The sequence below is a fragment of the Mizuhopecten yessoensis genome, unplaced genomic scaffold (genome assembly GCF_002113885.1).
Source record: "Mizuhopecten yessoensis strain PY_sf001 unplaced genomic scaffold, ASM211388v2 scaffold11105, whole genome shotgun sequence".
In the NCBI taxonomy this organism is placed as follows: domain Eukaryota; kingdom Metazoa; phylum Mollusca; class Bivalvia; order Pectinida; family Pectinidae; genus Mizuhopecten; species Mizuhopecten yessoensis.
Genome location: NW_018408882.1, coordinates 276,392 through 290,866, shown reverse-complemented (window position 1 = coordinate 290,866; position 14,475 = coordinate 276,392). Strand labels below are relative to the sequence as shown.

The 14,475-nt window shown below is 36.7% G+C and overlaps 1 protein-coding gene across 2 annotated transcripts in view; it reads right to left on the bottom strand.

Moving 5' to 3' along the window:
- Positions 1-14,475, bottom strand: part of LOC110465911 (diacylglycerol kinase delta-like) — a 142,302-nt gene that overhangs the window by 38,994 nt on the left and 88,833 nt on the right. For both annotated transcript variants that reach the window (XM_021522069.1, XM_021522070.1), the window contains 2 exons: positions 9,837-9,947; positions 1,679-1,811 (listed from right to left, as the gene is read on the bottom strand). In XM_021522069.1, the coding sequence (XP_021377744.1) occupies positions 1,679-1,811; positions 9,837-9,947 (244 nt within the window). The remainder of the gene's footprint in view (positions 1-1,678; positions 1,812-9,836; positions 9,948-14,475) is intronic.

Genomic DNA, 14,475 nt, shown 5'->3' with positions numbered 1-14,475 from the left:
CTATTTTCTCTCCAAACTCTATACTCTTCCTGAACTAGGCTATTTTCTCTATTTTCTTCCTGAACTAAGCTATTTTCTCTCCATTTCTTTATTCTCTTCCTGAACTAGGCTATTTTCCATTTCTCTATAATCTTCCTGAACTAGGCTATTTTCTCTCCATTTCTCTATACTCTTTCTGAACTAGGCTATTTTCTCTTCATTTCTCTATACTCTTCCTGAACTAGGCTATTTTCTCTCCATTTCTCTATTCTCTTCCTGAACTAGGCTATTTTCTCTCCATTTTTCTACTCTCTTCCTGTACAAACCACATGTAGGGATACCAAGATGATCATACAGATAAAGTTAAAACATGATCTTTTGGGGATTTGTCTAAGCTTAATTATGAAATCCATTCCATCCAGGCAATGTATATAGTGACAAAGGAGGTCATGCATACCGATTTAATCAAGATCCCTCCAGCACTTTACAAACAATGGTATGTAAGGCTATGGGTTCAGGATCTTAACCATTTCAAAGTTATGGCCCATAAATTAAGTTCCTAGGGCTAGGGGTAGGGTCAGACCTCAATATCAATCCTTATATCATAATTTTGTTCATCTCTTGATGCCCAGCAATGGTATATATTGTTCTGGGGTGGGCATCACAACCATCTTAAATTTAGACCTAATAATTAAGTCCCTAGGGGTGGGGCCAGACCCAAGAGTCAATTTTAATATCGTGAGTGTGTTCATCTCTTGATGCCCAGCAATTGTATATAAGGTTATGGGATGTGAATCTCAATCGTTTAAAAGTTATGGCTCAGGAATGAAGCTCCAAGGGGTGGGGCCAGACCCAAGGGTCAATAATAATACTGTATTAATCTCTTTATGCCTATCAAATGTATATATGGTTATTGAGTAGGGTTCTTAACCGTTTAAAAGTTACGGCCTAGAAATTAAGTCCCTAGGGGTCGGGCCAGACCCAAGGGTCAATATTATTATCATGATTGTGTTCATCTCATTTTTTCTTAAGACAAAGGTCCCAGGGTTTATTACTGGTGTAATAAAGAAATCTCCCATAAAACAATAGTCCCACAGGGTGCAAAATATACGCTTGTCCCATGCCAATCAGAATCTGACATACTTAAAATCCTTCTGATGCATTATTGTATCTAAATGTATGAAAATATAAGGAGAAGAAACAACATTCCTACATGAGATTTTCCGGCCACCAATCAGAGCACAGTATGCTAATTAGGGATTTTCCTCAAGTTCGAATATAGCCTCAATTATCATAAAATGTACATGTGCATACCAATTTTCATCAAAATTGAACAATATTTAAGGAAGTTAACTTGCGGAAAACCAAAGAGTGGACGGAAGCTCCCAATACCACAATATGTCCTGTCAAAAGTTTTGACGGGCATATAAAAACTTTCGTCACAATTGATTTTCTTTTGCAATTTTTTCTTGCCTAATGAATTAGTCACTGTACATAACAAGCTGCATACTGTAAAATGTATAAAGGATTCAGTTTTTTATGTAGCTTTTAATGTTTTACATAACAGTTATTGTTTGGTGAAGACAGTTTTTTTGTTTGTTCTTCAGACAATTAATAAAAGCTTGAAATGTAAAAAAAAAAAAATAAGAAGGAGAAAAAGAAATTGGGGACAGATACTCAAAAGGTTGTCATGACGCACCTTCACATGATAGTCCATGGGAGGTAACTCCGGACAGTGCCTCACGACAAACATTGCAGTAGGTTGGCCTAGCGTGTGAGCAGGCATACCAGTTGTGCTGACCGGACATCATTTCCCGCTGGCTGGCATTGCCCTGAAACACATGAACATGTTCACCAAACTTTATTTCGGCCTTCAAAATTTTACACAATTTCACATTTACATACTTCAATATGATATTGTCTGGTCACATCGTGTCACCATTGTGAATAAAACGTTAACTGATTTCTACATCACACACAATCCAGCGGAAAAGGGTGTTCAATATCTAAAACAAATGTAATGGGTGGTCGGGTGGTCGGGTGGTCGGGTGGCGCAGTGGGTAACGCACTTGTCCTTCACCAAGGTGGCCGGGGTTCGATTCCCTGATCAGACACAAAAAGGTATGGGGTCACCAGCCCGACCACGTGGGTTTTCTCCAGTTTCCTTCCACATTTAAGATCTCTCACGTTAACATCCTCTAACATCCGGGCCAACAAAATTAATATAAGTTGAAACAACTTATTTAAAAACTGTTGTAAAATAACAAATGATTATGAAGCCTTTGCCATTCGGTAGCATGATCTGAAGCTATACCAAAAGGGCAGCCATTGTTCTCATTCAGGAAGAAGCTTTAGTTTCCAAAATCCTCCATGGTGTCTAGACTGAATTAAGTAAACACATAAAGCCACCAGTCAGTGTTTAGAGATTGTGTCAATTTGTACAACATTTGAGCAAACACAGGTGGTTTATTCATAAAACAGGTTCAATATGATAAGAAAATAAATTTGTGAAAAAACTTTCTTCGTTGGAGATGGAGTATTCAGATAATAAATTACATGAACGTTCATCCCGAATTGCAAACAATTATGATTATTGTTCTATTTTTGGTTAATACTACATAATATCTATACATAGAAAAATGTGAAAAAATGTCTCACTTTAAACTCCAAACAATGGAGCCTTGACAATGTACCGCAACAACCTGTGTCATTTGCACAGGTACGTTTTTAGGGCTTAAAATGCCTAAACAAATTCTACTTATCTATTTTGCACATTAATTTTCACCCTCAAAACGATGTCCAGAATGCCTAGAAAAAATTGACCTCCAGCACAAAACTTTGACACAAATATCTACTTTTTCATATCATTTATTTATTAAGTGTGTTTTTTGTTTATAAATTCAGTGACTTTAGCACACCAACCCTATCATCAGACTGAACACTGGTGTATATCGGCACACACCAACCCTATCATCAGACTGAACACTGGTGTATATCGGCACACACCAACCCTATCATCAGACTGAACACTTGTGTATATCGGCACACACCAACCCTATCATCAGACTGAACACTTGTGTATATCAGCACACACGAACCCTGTTATCAGACTGAACACTTGTGTATATCGGCACACACGAACCCTATCATCAGACTGAACACTTGTGTATATCGGCACACACCAACCCTATCATGGGACTCAATCTAATTAAAATTATATCTTCACATCGCTCCCGTTTACTGATATGTCGCGTTGAAGATCTAACAACATCCCATAGAGGGTCACGTCAGAGGTCAACATGAATGCATTATCGCATTTATAACAAGCCAATCAAAACGCGACATAACTCTGTCATTCAACCAATCAGAAAGCAGGACCTGTACCATTTAATGCGGACACCTCGTAGCCCAAAATCCACTTTTTCGTCTGGTCCAGATATAGTTTGAATATTGCGAAGCCTGTCATAGGTTAATTTTAGTTTCAGGTTGTTAAATTTTTTAACGACAAGATCACCAGAAGAGGAAGTCTCTCTTATTTCAAAGCAAAATCCACAAATTGTGTATATCGGCACACACGAACCCTATTATCAGACTGAACACTTGTGTATATCGGCACACACCAACCCTATCATCAGGATTCCGTTATGAGATAACTATGATAATTAGCCAAACTGTACAGAAAATATGTCAATGTGTCCCTTAAACGCTGCCTGGACAGAGGGACGACCAGATTAATGGTGGCAGGATTAATGGCTCATGATCATTATATTTATAGTATCAATGATCTTGACCTTTGACCTACTGACCAATAAAACAATTCCAAATACATTTCCTGGTCATATGTGACCACTAAAGCAATGAGTAGCCTACATGTACCTCCTGTATACAATTAGTGCATGAACTTTGAGTGTGGTAGGTAGCCCAACAGTTCAATAGCCCCCTTGTTACAGCCCATGGCTGATGGTAGGCATATGTCCAGCATCACAACAATGTCTACCATAAAACACAATCACCTCTCAAACTATAAGATAGCCTTTGTGTTTCTATGTTCTCATTTTGTGCTGATTGAGAAAAAAATTGCTGTTTTCGAAAAGTTACAAAGTGCAAAAATTTTCACACATTTTCAGTACACGGAATATTAACATGTCAATTTTAAAGAAAGAAAATTACATATATGTTATAATTATCTACTAAATTTTAACTTTCCCAAACGCTGTATAAACCAGACCTTCAACTTAACATCTCAATGTGTAAATTTCTCTCTAACCTGTCTATATAATAACCCTGTAAAGTACAGTCACATGTATAAACAAGACCATCCACTTACCATCTCAATGTGTAAATTACTATCTAACCTGTCTATATAAAACCCTGTATAGTACAGTCACCTGTATAAACAAGACCTTCCATGTCTATTTAACATGTCTATACAAAACCCTGTAAAGTACAGTCACCTGTATAAACCAGACCTTCAACTTAATATCTCAATGTGTAAATTACTATCTAACCTGTCTATATCAAACACTGTATAGTACAGTCACCTGTATAAACAAGAACATCCACTTACCATCTCAATGTGTAAATTACTATCTAACCTGTCTATATCAAACCCTGTAAAGTACAGTCACCTAAATAAACAAGACCATCCACTTACCATCTCAATGTGTAAATTACTATCAAACCTGTCTATATCAAACCCTGTAAAGTACAGTCACCTGTATAAACAAGACCATCCACTTACCATCTCAATGTGTAAATTACTATCTAACCTGTCTATATCAAACCATGTATAGTGCAGTCACCTGTATAAACAAGACCTACAACTTAACATCTCAATGTGTAAATTACTATCTAACCTGTCTATATCAAACCATGTATAGTACAGTCACCTGTATAAACAAGACCTACAACTTAACATCTCAATGTGTAAATTACTATCTAACCTGTCTATATCAAGCCATGTATAGTACAGTCACCTGTATAAACAAGACCTACATCTTAACACCTCAGTGTGTAAATTACTATCTAACCTGTCTATATCAAGCCATGTATAGTACAGTCACCTGTATAAACAAGACCTACATCTTAACACCTCAGTGTGTAAATTACTATCTAACCTGTCTATATCAAGCCATGTATAGTACAGTCACCTGTATAAACAAGACCTACAACTTAACATCTCAATGTGTAAATTTCTATCTAACCTGTCTATATCAAACCCTGTAAAGTACAGTCACCTGTATTAACAAGACCATCCACTTACCATCTCAATGTGTAAATTACTATCTAACCTGTCTATATCAAACCCTGTATAGTACAGTCACCTATATAAACAAGACCTTCCATGTATATTTAACCTGTCTATATAAAACCCTGTATAATATAGTCACCTGTATTAACAAGACCATCCACTTACCATCTCAATGTGTAAATTACTATCTAACCTGTCTATATCAATCCCTGTATAGTACAGTCACCTATATAAACAAGACATTCCATGTATATTTAACCTGTCTATATAAAACCCTGTATAGTATAGTCACCTGTATAAACAAGACCATCCACTTACCATCTCAATGTGTAAATTACTATCTAACCTGTCTATATAAAACCCTGTATAGTACAGTCACCTGTATAAATAAGACCTTCCATGTCTATTTAACCTGTCTATATAAAACCCTGTATAGTACAGTCACCTGTATAAACAAGACCTTCCACTTACCATCTCAATGTGTAAATTACTATCTAACCTGTCTATATCAAACCTTGTATAGTACAGTCACCTGTATAAACCAGACCGTCCACTTACCATCTCAATGTGTAAATTACTATTTAACCTGTCTATATAAAACCCTGTATAGTACAGTCACCTGTATAAACAAGACCTTCCATGTATATTTAACCTGTCTATATAAAACCCTGTATAGTACAGTCACTTGTATAAACAAGACCTCCCATGTCTATTTAACCTGTTTATATAAAACCCTGTATAGTACAGTCACCTGTATAAACAAGACCTCAAACTTTATGGCCCAGTGTGTAAATCTCATAATATATCGAGTTTGTGTAATCTGAAATTCTTGCTGTTCTTGATAAGATAATCCAGGAAAGATTCTAATCTATTCGTAAGTCTTTATGTTACATAAGTAGAGGGAATACAGAACACTAGTAATTGCCATATTTGCCAACTCTCCCTATTTAGGAAGGAGACCTCTAATTTAGGACCCTAAAATTCTGCATTTCCAACCAGTGAATTGCAAAACTATATCTATTTCAGTGGCAGATCCAGAGGATAAATAATTTCCTAAGATCTGATGATTTTATCTAGGGTATATATACACACACTTTATCTAGGGTATATATACACACACTTTATCTAGGGTATATATACACACACTTTATCTAGGGTATATATACACACACTTTATCTAGGGTATACATACACACACTTTATCTAGGGTATACATATACACACTTTATCTAGGGTATATATACACACACTTTATATAGGGTATATATACACACACTTTATCTAGGGTATACATACACACACTTTATCTAGGGTATATATACACACACTTTATATAGGGTATATATACACACGCTTTATCTAGGGTATACATACACACACTTTATCTAGGGTATACATACACAAACTTTATCTAGGGTATATATACACACACTTTATCTAGGGTATAGATACACACACTTTATCTAGGGTATACATACACAAACTTTATCTAGGGTATATATACACACACTTTATCTAGGGCATATATACACACACTTTATCTAGGGTATACATACACACACTTTATCTTTGTATTTAATTCTGAGCACGCGTAATCTCCCCCATGGAAATTTCAAAAAGTTGGCAAGTATGAAACGCTGGTTCCTTTGAACCATATACCTACCAAATATTGGCCATATCCCATGTACTGTCCAGTTTCCAAACATTTGAATTGTTTTTGAGGTCACAATCGATAGCTGATAAGACACATCCGTACGACTGACATTACAGGTAAGGGACTCACTTTACAAGTAAGCAATGGAGCTGTGTCTTTGTATACTTCACTTGTACACAGTTTACTACATGTACATACCTGAGTAATGCACTTTAGGGGCACTACCATCCCTCTGTTTACACAGGTAACATAATTACCTGTCACTACCTACCTATCATGTGTCACTTACCGGAGACAATTACACCCCTGATTGATGGATTGACCTAAACAGGGCATACTACCGAGTTGTATCACCTACCACCATGATTACAGGGATTCCATAAAACAGTGGATGATCAGATCTACCAGGTAGACATCTGTTATAAGTAATAATCAACACATGTGTCTGTAGTATGGTGAAGTATATCACCAGGCTGACCAGTCTTAATTAATCATTTATTTCTGTATTTTCAGTTATACCTATTTTACCATATGATACACACAGATGTTGATTATGTTTATTATTCTACGTTGGTGGTAACTGACCAGTCTATATTTAGAAACTAGGTAAACCAACCATTTTCTGTATTCAGTTTCAGGCTTCCACAAGGAAATTTAGACAAAATACTGGGATACTTTAAAATTCGCTGCAGTTGAATTTTTGCCTTTTTTGTCCTTTGTAATGAGGGCGAATTTATCATTACAGCAAAGGTTTGTAAACAACATAATATATATACATGTAGTAATTAACTGTGAGGGGCAAATTTAATATTGGGCAAAAATGGATTTTACCGTTGAAGGGTGAAAATTTGACTGGGCAGAAATTTTCCGGTATACGCAGTATCCATAAAGAGAAGCTGTAAATTTCAATGTTTCGCTGACTAAGTACTTTTACAAATCGACTTTCTTGACAGACAAGTGCTTCTGAAAACTCCATTCTTGTCCTGTCATGCACATGACACGAAAGTGTTTGCACCTCTGATTTAACCTGCGTCATCTTGGACCGATCAGTAAGGTGATATATAAACCTATAATTCCCCCTAGAAAGTGTTTCTATAATGCTTGAACCATGCCGTGGAGTTTTTCGGATACTCCAATTGACATAACCTTAAACCAGCTAGACGATCCCATTCATCCTGTCAAATTATTTTATCATTTCAACGAAACCTACAAACGTTGAGAGCTTGAACACGATTCTATTGTTTACATCTACATGTAAATACTGTCAAACACCCTGCACATCATGTCGTACTGGTCAGGTGTTATCTTTTGTTACGATGACAATCGTCGAAATTTGCATATAGGAAAATTGCCTGTGATTGTTTGTATATCCTGTGTTTAGCGATTCTATATAAATGTTAATACTGATGTCAGTAGTCAAGATAACACAGACCAATTCCTCGGTGTAAAACAAAGTATATTTCTGGAAACGTATTAACTCCAGCAGACATTCTGCATCATACCATTCATTTTCATTTCGACATTTGCCATATTGAAATCTGTAAATGTGATTGATCTTAATCTCAAAAATGTATGCATACGTGATAGCTGACCTTGGCGTGTCAGTCTCCAAATCACTCACGGAGAAGGGAGAAGTTAAACAAAAATACTCTTTTAGGGTGTTTTTTTTGCTGATACACTGGCAAGCATAATTTACCTCAGCATCCTGTTCACAGCTTTTCAATCAGTCACTGACAAAAGGAAGGGCAAGAAAAACATGCCATTTTTCAGCATGGAGCCAACTTGAATCTGATAACATATGTTTAGAATGAGCAGTAATAACAAACGGTGCCGAGCTCACACCCTGTACAGTTCACTACGATTCAGTGCCTTCCCAAGACTGTCGAGAATGTATGGAACATCTCACCCTTATCCTCATGTGATAAAGCCTGGAGAGGAATTCCTATGCTACTGTAGCCGTATATTGTAATCAAAATTAATCACAAGCACTAAAAACACGCTGAAAAAATTAGCCAACAGGTGATAACTTCACAATAGTCTTCATATTTACGGAGTTAACATGAAATAGCTTGAGGAAGCAATTTTTGAAGTTTTTAATTTTGTTCTGCGTACCGTTCTTGAACTATTCTCTGGGGGGGTTTCCGGAATTCAAACAAAATTTGTTTACAGTAAGAGGATTGTAAGACTCTGAGTCTAAAGGACTCAAACCTTCAACAGCTTTAAGACAAATCTGGCTTTTATTTTGAAGACCAAAACGTACAATTTAGCAAACAAATTATACATCAAACAAGAACACAACAGGCATAATTTGCCCCACAAAGCAGGAGTGTGACCTTTGACCCTTTACCCTTGACCACCAGAATCTAATCAGGCGTAGAACTTGATGTTACCATGCTATGTATCATACTATGATAATTAAGGTTCATGAGATGCAACGACAAAGTAATTACTAGGTACCTCCTTCCGTTAAGTTGGAGGACTGAAAAAAACCTGACAAATTTTGGTATGCACAATAAAAGTCATAATTTCTCTTCGGTTAAATATTTGCAATGTAATGAATTCACTGAATACACATTGAGACAGGCAGCTTTTATTGTGTCCTGAGTTTTACTGGAAAGAACACTGAGAACAATAACGGTTCTCTATGGAATATCGGGTCTTCACTGGATCATTGTACTAAATACAATGTAGAGTTGGCCGAGCCAAAGAATCGTTGACATTCCAGTTAATTAATTAGAAATAATTGGGCAAAAGTGGTTTCTGTCCATATACCAGCAAAGACAGATTGAGACAACAAAACGGAATACAGCCCCCATCTCCTCCCTATCATCCTGCCACAGTTGGAGAACTGCAGCCCTTATAAAAGTACAATGATGGGGTCAAGTTGAGTGCAAACTGATGTGATAAATGTTGCGTGGGTATGATGAAAGGCCCATACAGAGAGTCACTTACTCTCACATCGTAGAACTCCTTGTTGGCGGCGGTTTTCAATGCGGAGATCCAGTCTTCCATCTCCCGTCGACTCTCTGTACACAGCACCAGCGACCTGAACGGTGTTATCACCTGCAAAGACAAATAAGTATTTAGCAATTTGCATTGTATTTTAGACAGTCGGCACACTTACAGAGGATATATTCGGTTAATTCATGCTGCCAAAAAAAAGTAACATTCTAACATTTGCAAAAATGTTTTACAAAAAATCTGAAAATTCTAATATTTGTCTTCAAGATCAGCTTAATCTGAATAGACCTATGTGAAGACCTCTTGACAGTTCTGTATTCATACTAAATGATTAAACAGCACAGATTAAAAGCTTTTCATGTTAAACACGGGAGTACACACTTACCCGTAGAGGTATACCAGCATATACTAGCCCTGTGAGAGACAAACTTTCCTATTGTTCTAACAGTCATTGCTCCAGTCACATGACTCTCATGTGAATTCTGAAGGATTCTATAAATATCTTGATGTGTACATTTCATTTCCTTATCAAATTTCAATCACACATGTTAATTTTATTTTCATTGTAAGAAGTAGTAAGTACTGTGACATCTATTGATATTAAATTCTGTCTACAGAGGACCTTTCCACCCACTCAAATATTCATAATTTGCTGATAAAATCCATATCTGCCTTGTGTTAATTTCGCTCTTCATGTGTAATTACTATATATTGTATATAGAGCACAAATATTAAACCCTTTCACCACTGTAGACCGAAAAGGACTCATCCAAACCAATGCATGGTAGAGTCGACTAAAGTTACATAGGGGTGAAAGGGTTAAGGGAACCTGTTTCATAAAGGTTTTACACACACAGAACTGTGTATTATAAAGAATTTAAACAGACCCTGTACTACATGTATAAGACATTTATCCAAACCCTGTATTTTACATGGTATAAAACAAAACAGCACATTTCTGTTTTCATTATCAACATCAAATAATTAATTTTCAAAAAAAATTGAAGTTAAAGAGATATAAATGCCTTTAATATTTGGACAACACAAAAAAATGGATCTGTGAAAAGCGTTTACACACCGAGAGTTTTGATATATGTTCCCTAGCTAATGTGGGTTTGGTGAAACGTGGGTACCCCTAACTACATGGACAAGATTGTGTTACCAACTGGTGGAAATGACGTAACACTACAGTTAACAATAATACATAACATGAGTAGAATTAAGACATTGACAAACGAGCTACAGAATCTGATGTAATTAGCATTCCTGCCCTGTAATTACTCTTCATCTGATGTAATTAGCATTCCTGCCCTGTAATTACTCTTCATCTCATGGAATTAGCATTCCTGCCCTGTAATTACTCTTCATCTGATGTAATTAGCATTCCTGCCCTGTAATTACTCTTCATCTGATGTAATTAGCATTCCTGTCTTGTAATTACTCTTCATCTGATATAATTAGCATTCCTGCCCTGTAATATTACTCTTCATCTGATGTAATTAGCATTCCTGCCCTGAAATTACTCTTAATGCTTCGTTCCAAACTCTGTAACTATCAACGGAATGAAGTCTTAAAACAAACAAAAACAAAACGAAAATCAAAATCTGGTTGTTGTTAAAATGGACTTCCATAATATTTGGAAATGTAACTGTTGAGTTTAGGTAATTAAATAGGAATTAGCATATTGACACTGTTTTTACTTTTCTTCCTGATATAAATCTCAAAAACATATATCATCTAAGAAAGCAATACAGTTTATTCATTACAAACTGTTGTGAACTAATTTTGGTTCCCTTGAATTCATTATAAACCTTTATTGGAGAATTTCTTACAAAACAGAGATAGATACTGCAGTTATGATCAACTTTGATGGTTGAGCTGTTTAAGTAATAGAAAGAACTTACATCTTTAATATTTTCTCTTTTTAGGAAAACATTTAAGGTGTTCCAGACCTTTTGATTCTTTACAAATCAAATGACAGAAATCAAATCAAATCGTCGGTCCTAGCCAATATATGTCACAAGATTACGGCGCGAGACACCATCAAACACTGTAAAACAGATGGAAGTTTTTAAAGTTGTTTACAGGACTTTANCGCCCCGCCCCACCCTGCCCCGCCCCTCTTCCATGCATGGGGGTAGGATGGGGTTGGCTGCCTGGTAATATGCCTATTTCCCCTTTTCTGTGTTAAACACTTAGGAATAATGTGTATATATTTGTTACTTTTTTTTTCATGTAATCATTAAAATTTACATCACTACATAATAGTAAATTACACGTAAATCTGTAGCAGAAAATTGTTCCCCCAAAACACAGACCAAACGTAACATACTTAATAGCTTCAAAAACAGACTTAATGATTACTGGAACGAAGTAAAATAGAACATCTTCAAAAGGGACAATACGTGTAACAATCGGAAGTGAAATACAAAATTATAATAATAACACTTATGAGTCCAGTTAAGAGGATCCTTGGAATGGAACCTGGGCTGGAAAAGTAAATCATTAATTATTTTTATTTCTATATTTAATTATTGATTGGGGAGGTGAATTGGAAGTGGGGTGGGCCACTGGAAGTGGATGGGGGGAGGTGATGATATCTTTCAACGTAACAGTTTATTGTCATGTTTTCGGAACATTCACTGCAGACATTTGGGTCATGATAGATGAAACGAATTTGTGTCAGTTAAGAGACGAAAAAACAATTTCAAGGAAATAATGATTCTGGGAATACCAATTTATCAATGGTATGATAGTAAGAGAGGCCTGCACACTTGGGAGCCTGGTGACCTTTAGAAAAGTAATTTCCTCGAATCATAATCAATGGTTTCCCACAATCTGGATCTGTTGGGTACCCAGAGGTCATAAAAACACACTAAAACACTGTCTATGTAATGACTTATTCATGGCTCTGATTCTGTAATAATTTCCATCCCTCTTCAGTAGTATTAGCGTATATGATGCGAGATTATCGACCTCTGGGATATCATCCCATACTGTTATAGGTTTCCTGCTAAATATAGCCACACCAATGGCTGTGTTATTCTAACTACCTGTCACCCGGCCTGTTACTCCAGAGAATTATATCAATCGTACCTAGAGCGATAAAAAACACCTATATTATTCTGTCCAAAATCCTGATCACCAACATTTTACAGGTTGTGAAAATGCCACTGAATTGTAGACCAGGCATTTGTTGTTTCCATTAAACTGAAAAGTATTTAACATTGCAATGATTTCATTACTATGTTTTGCTGGCATTATCTCAGATAATAGCGCTGGCCAATTTGTCCTTGTGTAATTACAGTGTAAATCAGAGGGGCAAGGCACAGACTAGCCCCCACCCCCTATAGGCTCATACATAAGTGGACAACAAGTATTGGGAGGTCTGTGTTTGATAAATCTCATATATTGTTAAGACAGGCAACCAGGATTCTGGATTATACAGGGTTTAGACAAGACACGTAATGTGGATTATACAGGGTCTAGTTTATACAGGTCAAACATACTTCTAGATTATACAGGTTTTAGTTTAGACAGTTAACAAAGTGGGTTATACAGGATCTGTTTACACAGGTCATACAGAATTCTTGATTATACAGGATCTGTTTATACAGGTCAGATTTCTGGATTATATATAGGGTTTAGATTAGACAGGTAACAAAGTGGAATATACAGGGTCTGTTCATACAGGTCTTGCAGAATTCTGGATGATACAAGGTTTAGATTAGTCAGTTTACAAAGGAGCCTGATTACACAGGGTCCAATATGGACAGGTTACACCCTGAACTACACAGTGGACAGCTACAGTGATTTTATATATGGACAGGTTACACCCTGAACTACACAGTGGACAGCTACAGTGGTTTTATATATGGACAGGTTACACCCTGAACTACACAGTGGACAGCTACAGTGGTTTTATATATGGACAGGTTACACCCTGAACTACACAGTGGACAGCTACAGTGGTTTTATATATGGACAGGTTACACCCTGAACTACACAGTGGACAGCTACAGTGGTTTTATATATGGACAGGTTACACCCTGAACTACACAGTGGACAGCTACAGTGGTTTTATATATGGACAGGTTACACCCTGAACTACACAGTGGACAGCTACAGTGGTTTTATATATGGACAGGTTACACCCTGAACTACACAGTGGACAGCTACAGTGGTTTTATATATGGACAGGTTACACCCTGAACTACACAGTGGACAGCTACAGTGGTTTTATATATGGACAGGTTACACCCTGAACTACACAGTGGACAGCTACAGTGGTTTTATATATGGACAGGTTACACCCTGAACTACACAGTGGACAGCTACAGTGGTTTTATATATGGACAGGTTACACCCTGAACTACACAGTGGACAGCTACAGTGGTTTTATATATGGACAGGTTACACCCTGAACTACACAGTGGACAGCTACAGTGGTTTTATATATGGACAGGTTACACCCTGAACTACACAGTGGACAGCTACAGTGGTTTTATATATGGACAGGTTACACCCTGAACTACACAGTGGACAGCTACAGTGGTTTTATATATGGACAGGTTACACCCTGAACTACACAGTGGACAGCTACAGTGGTTTTATATATGGACAGGTTACA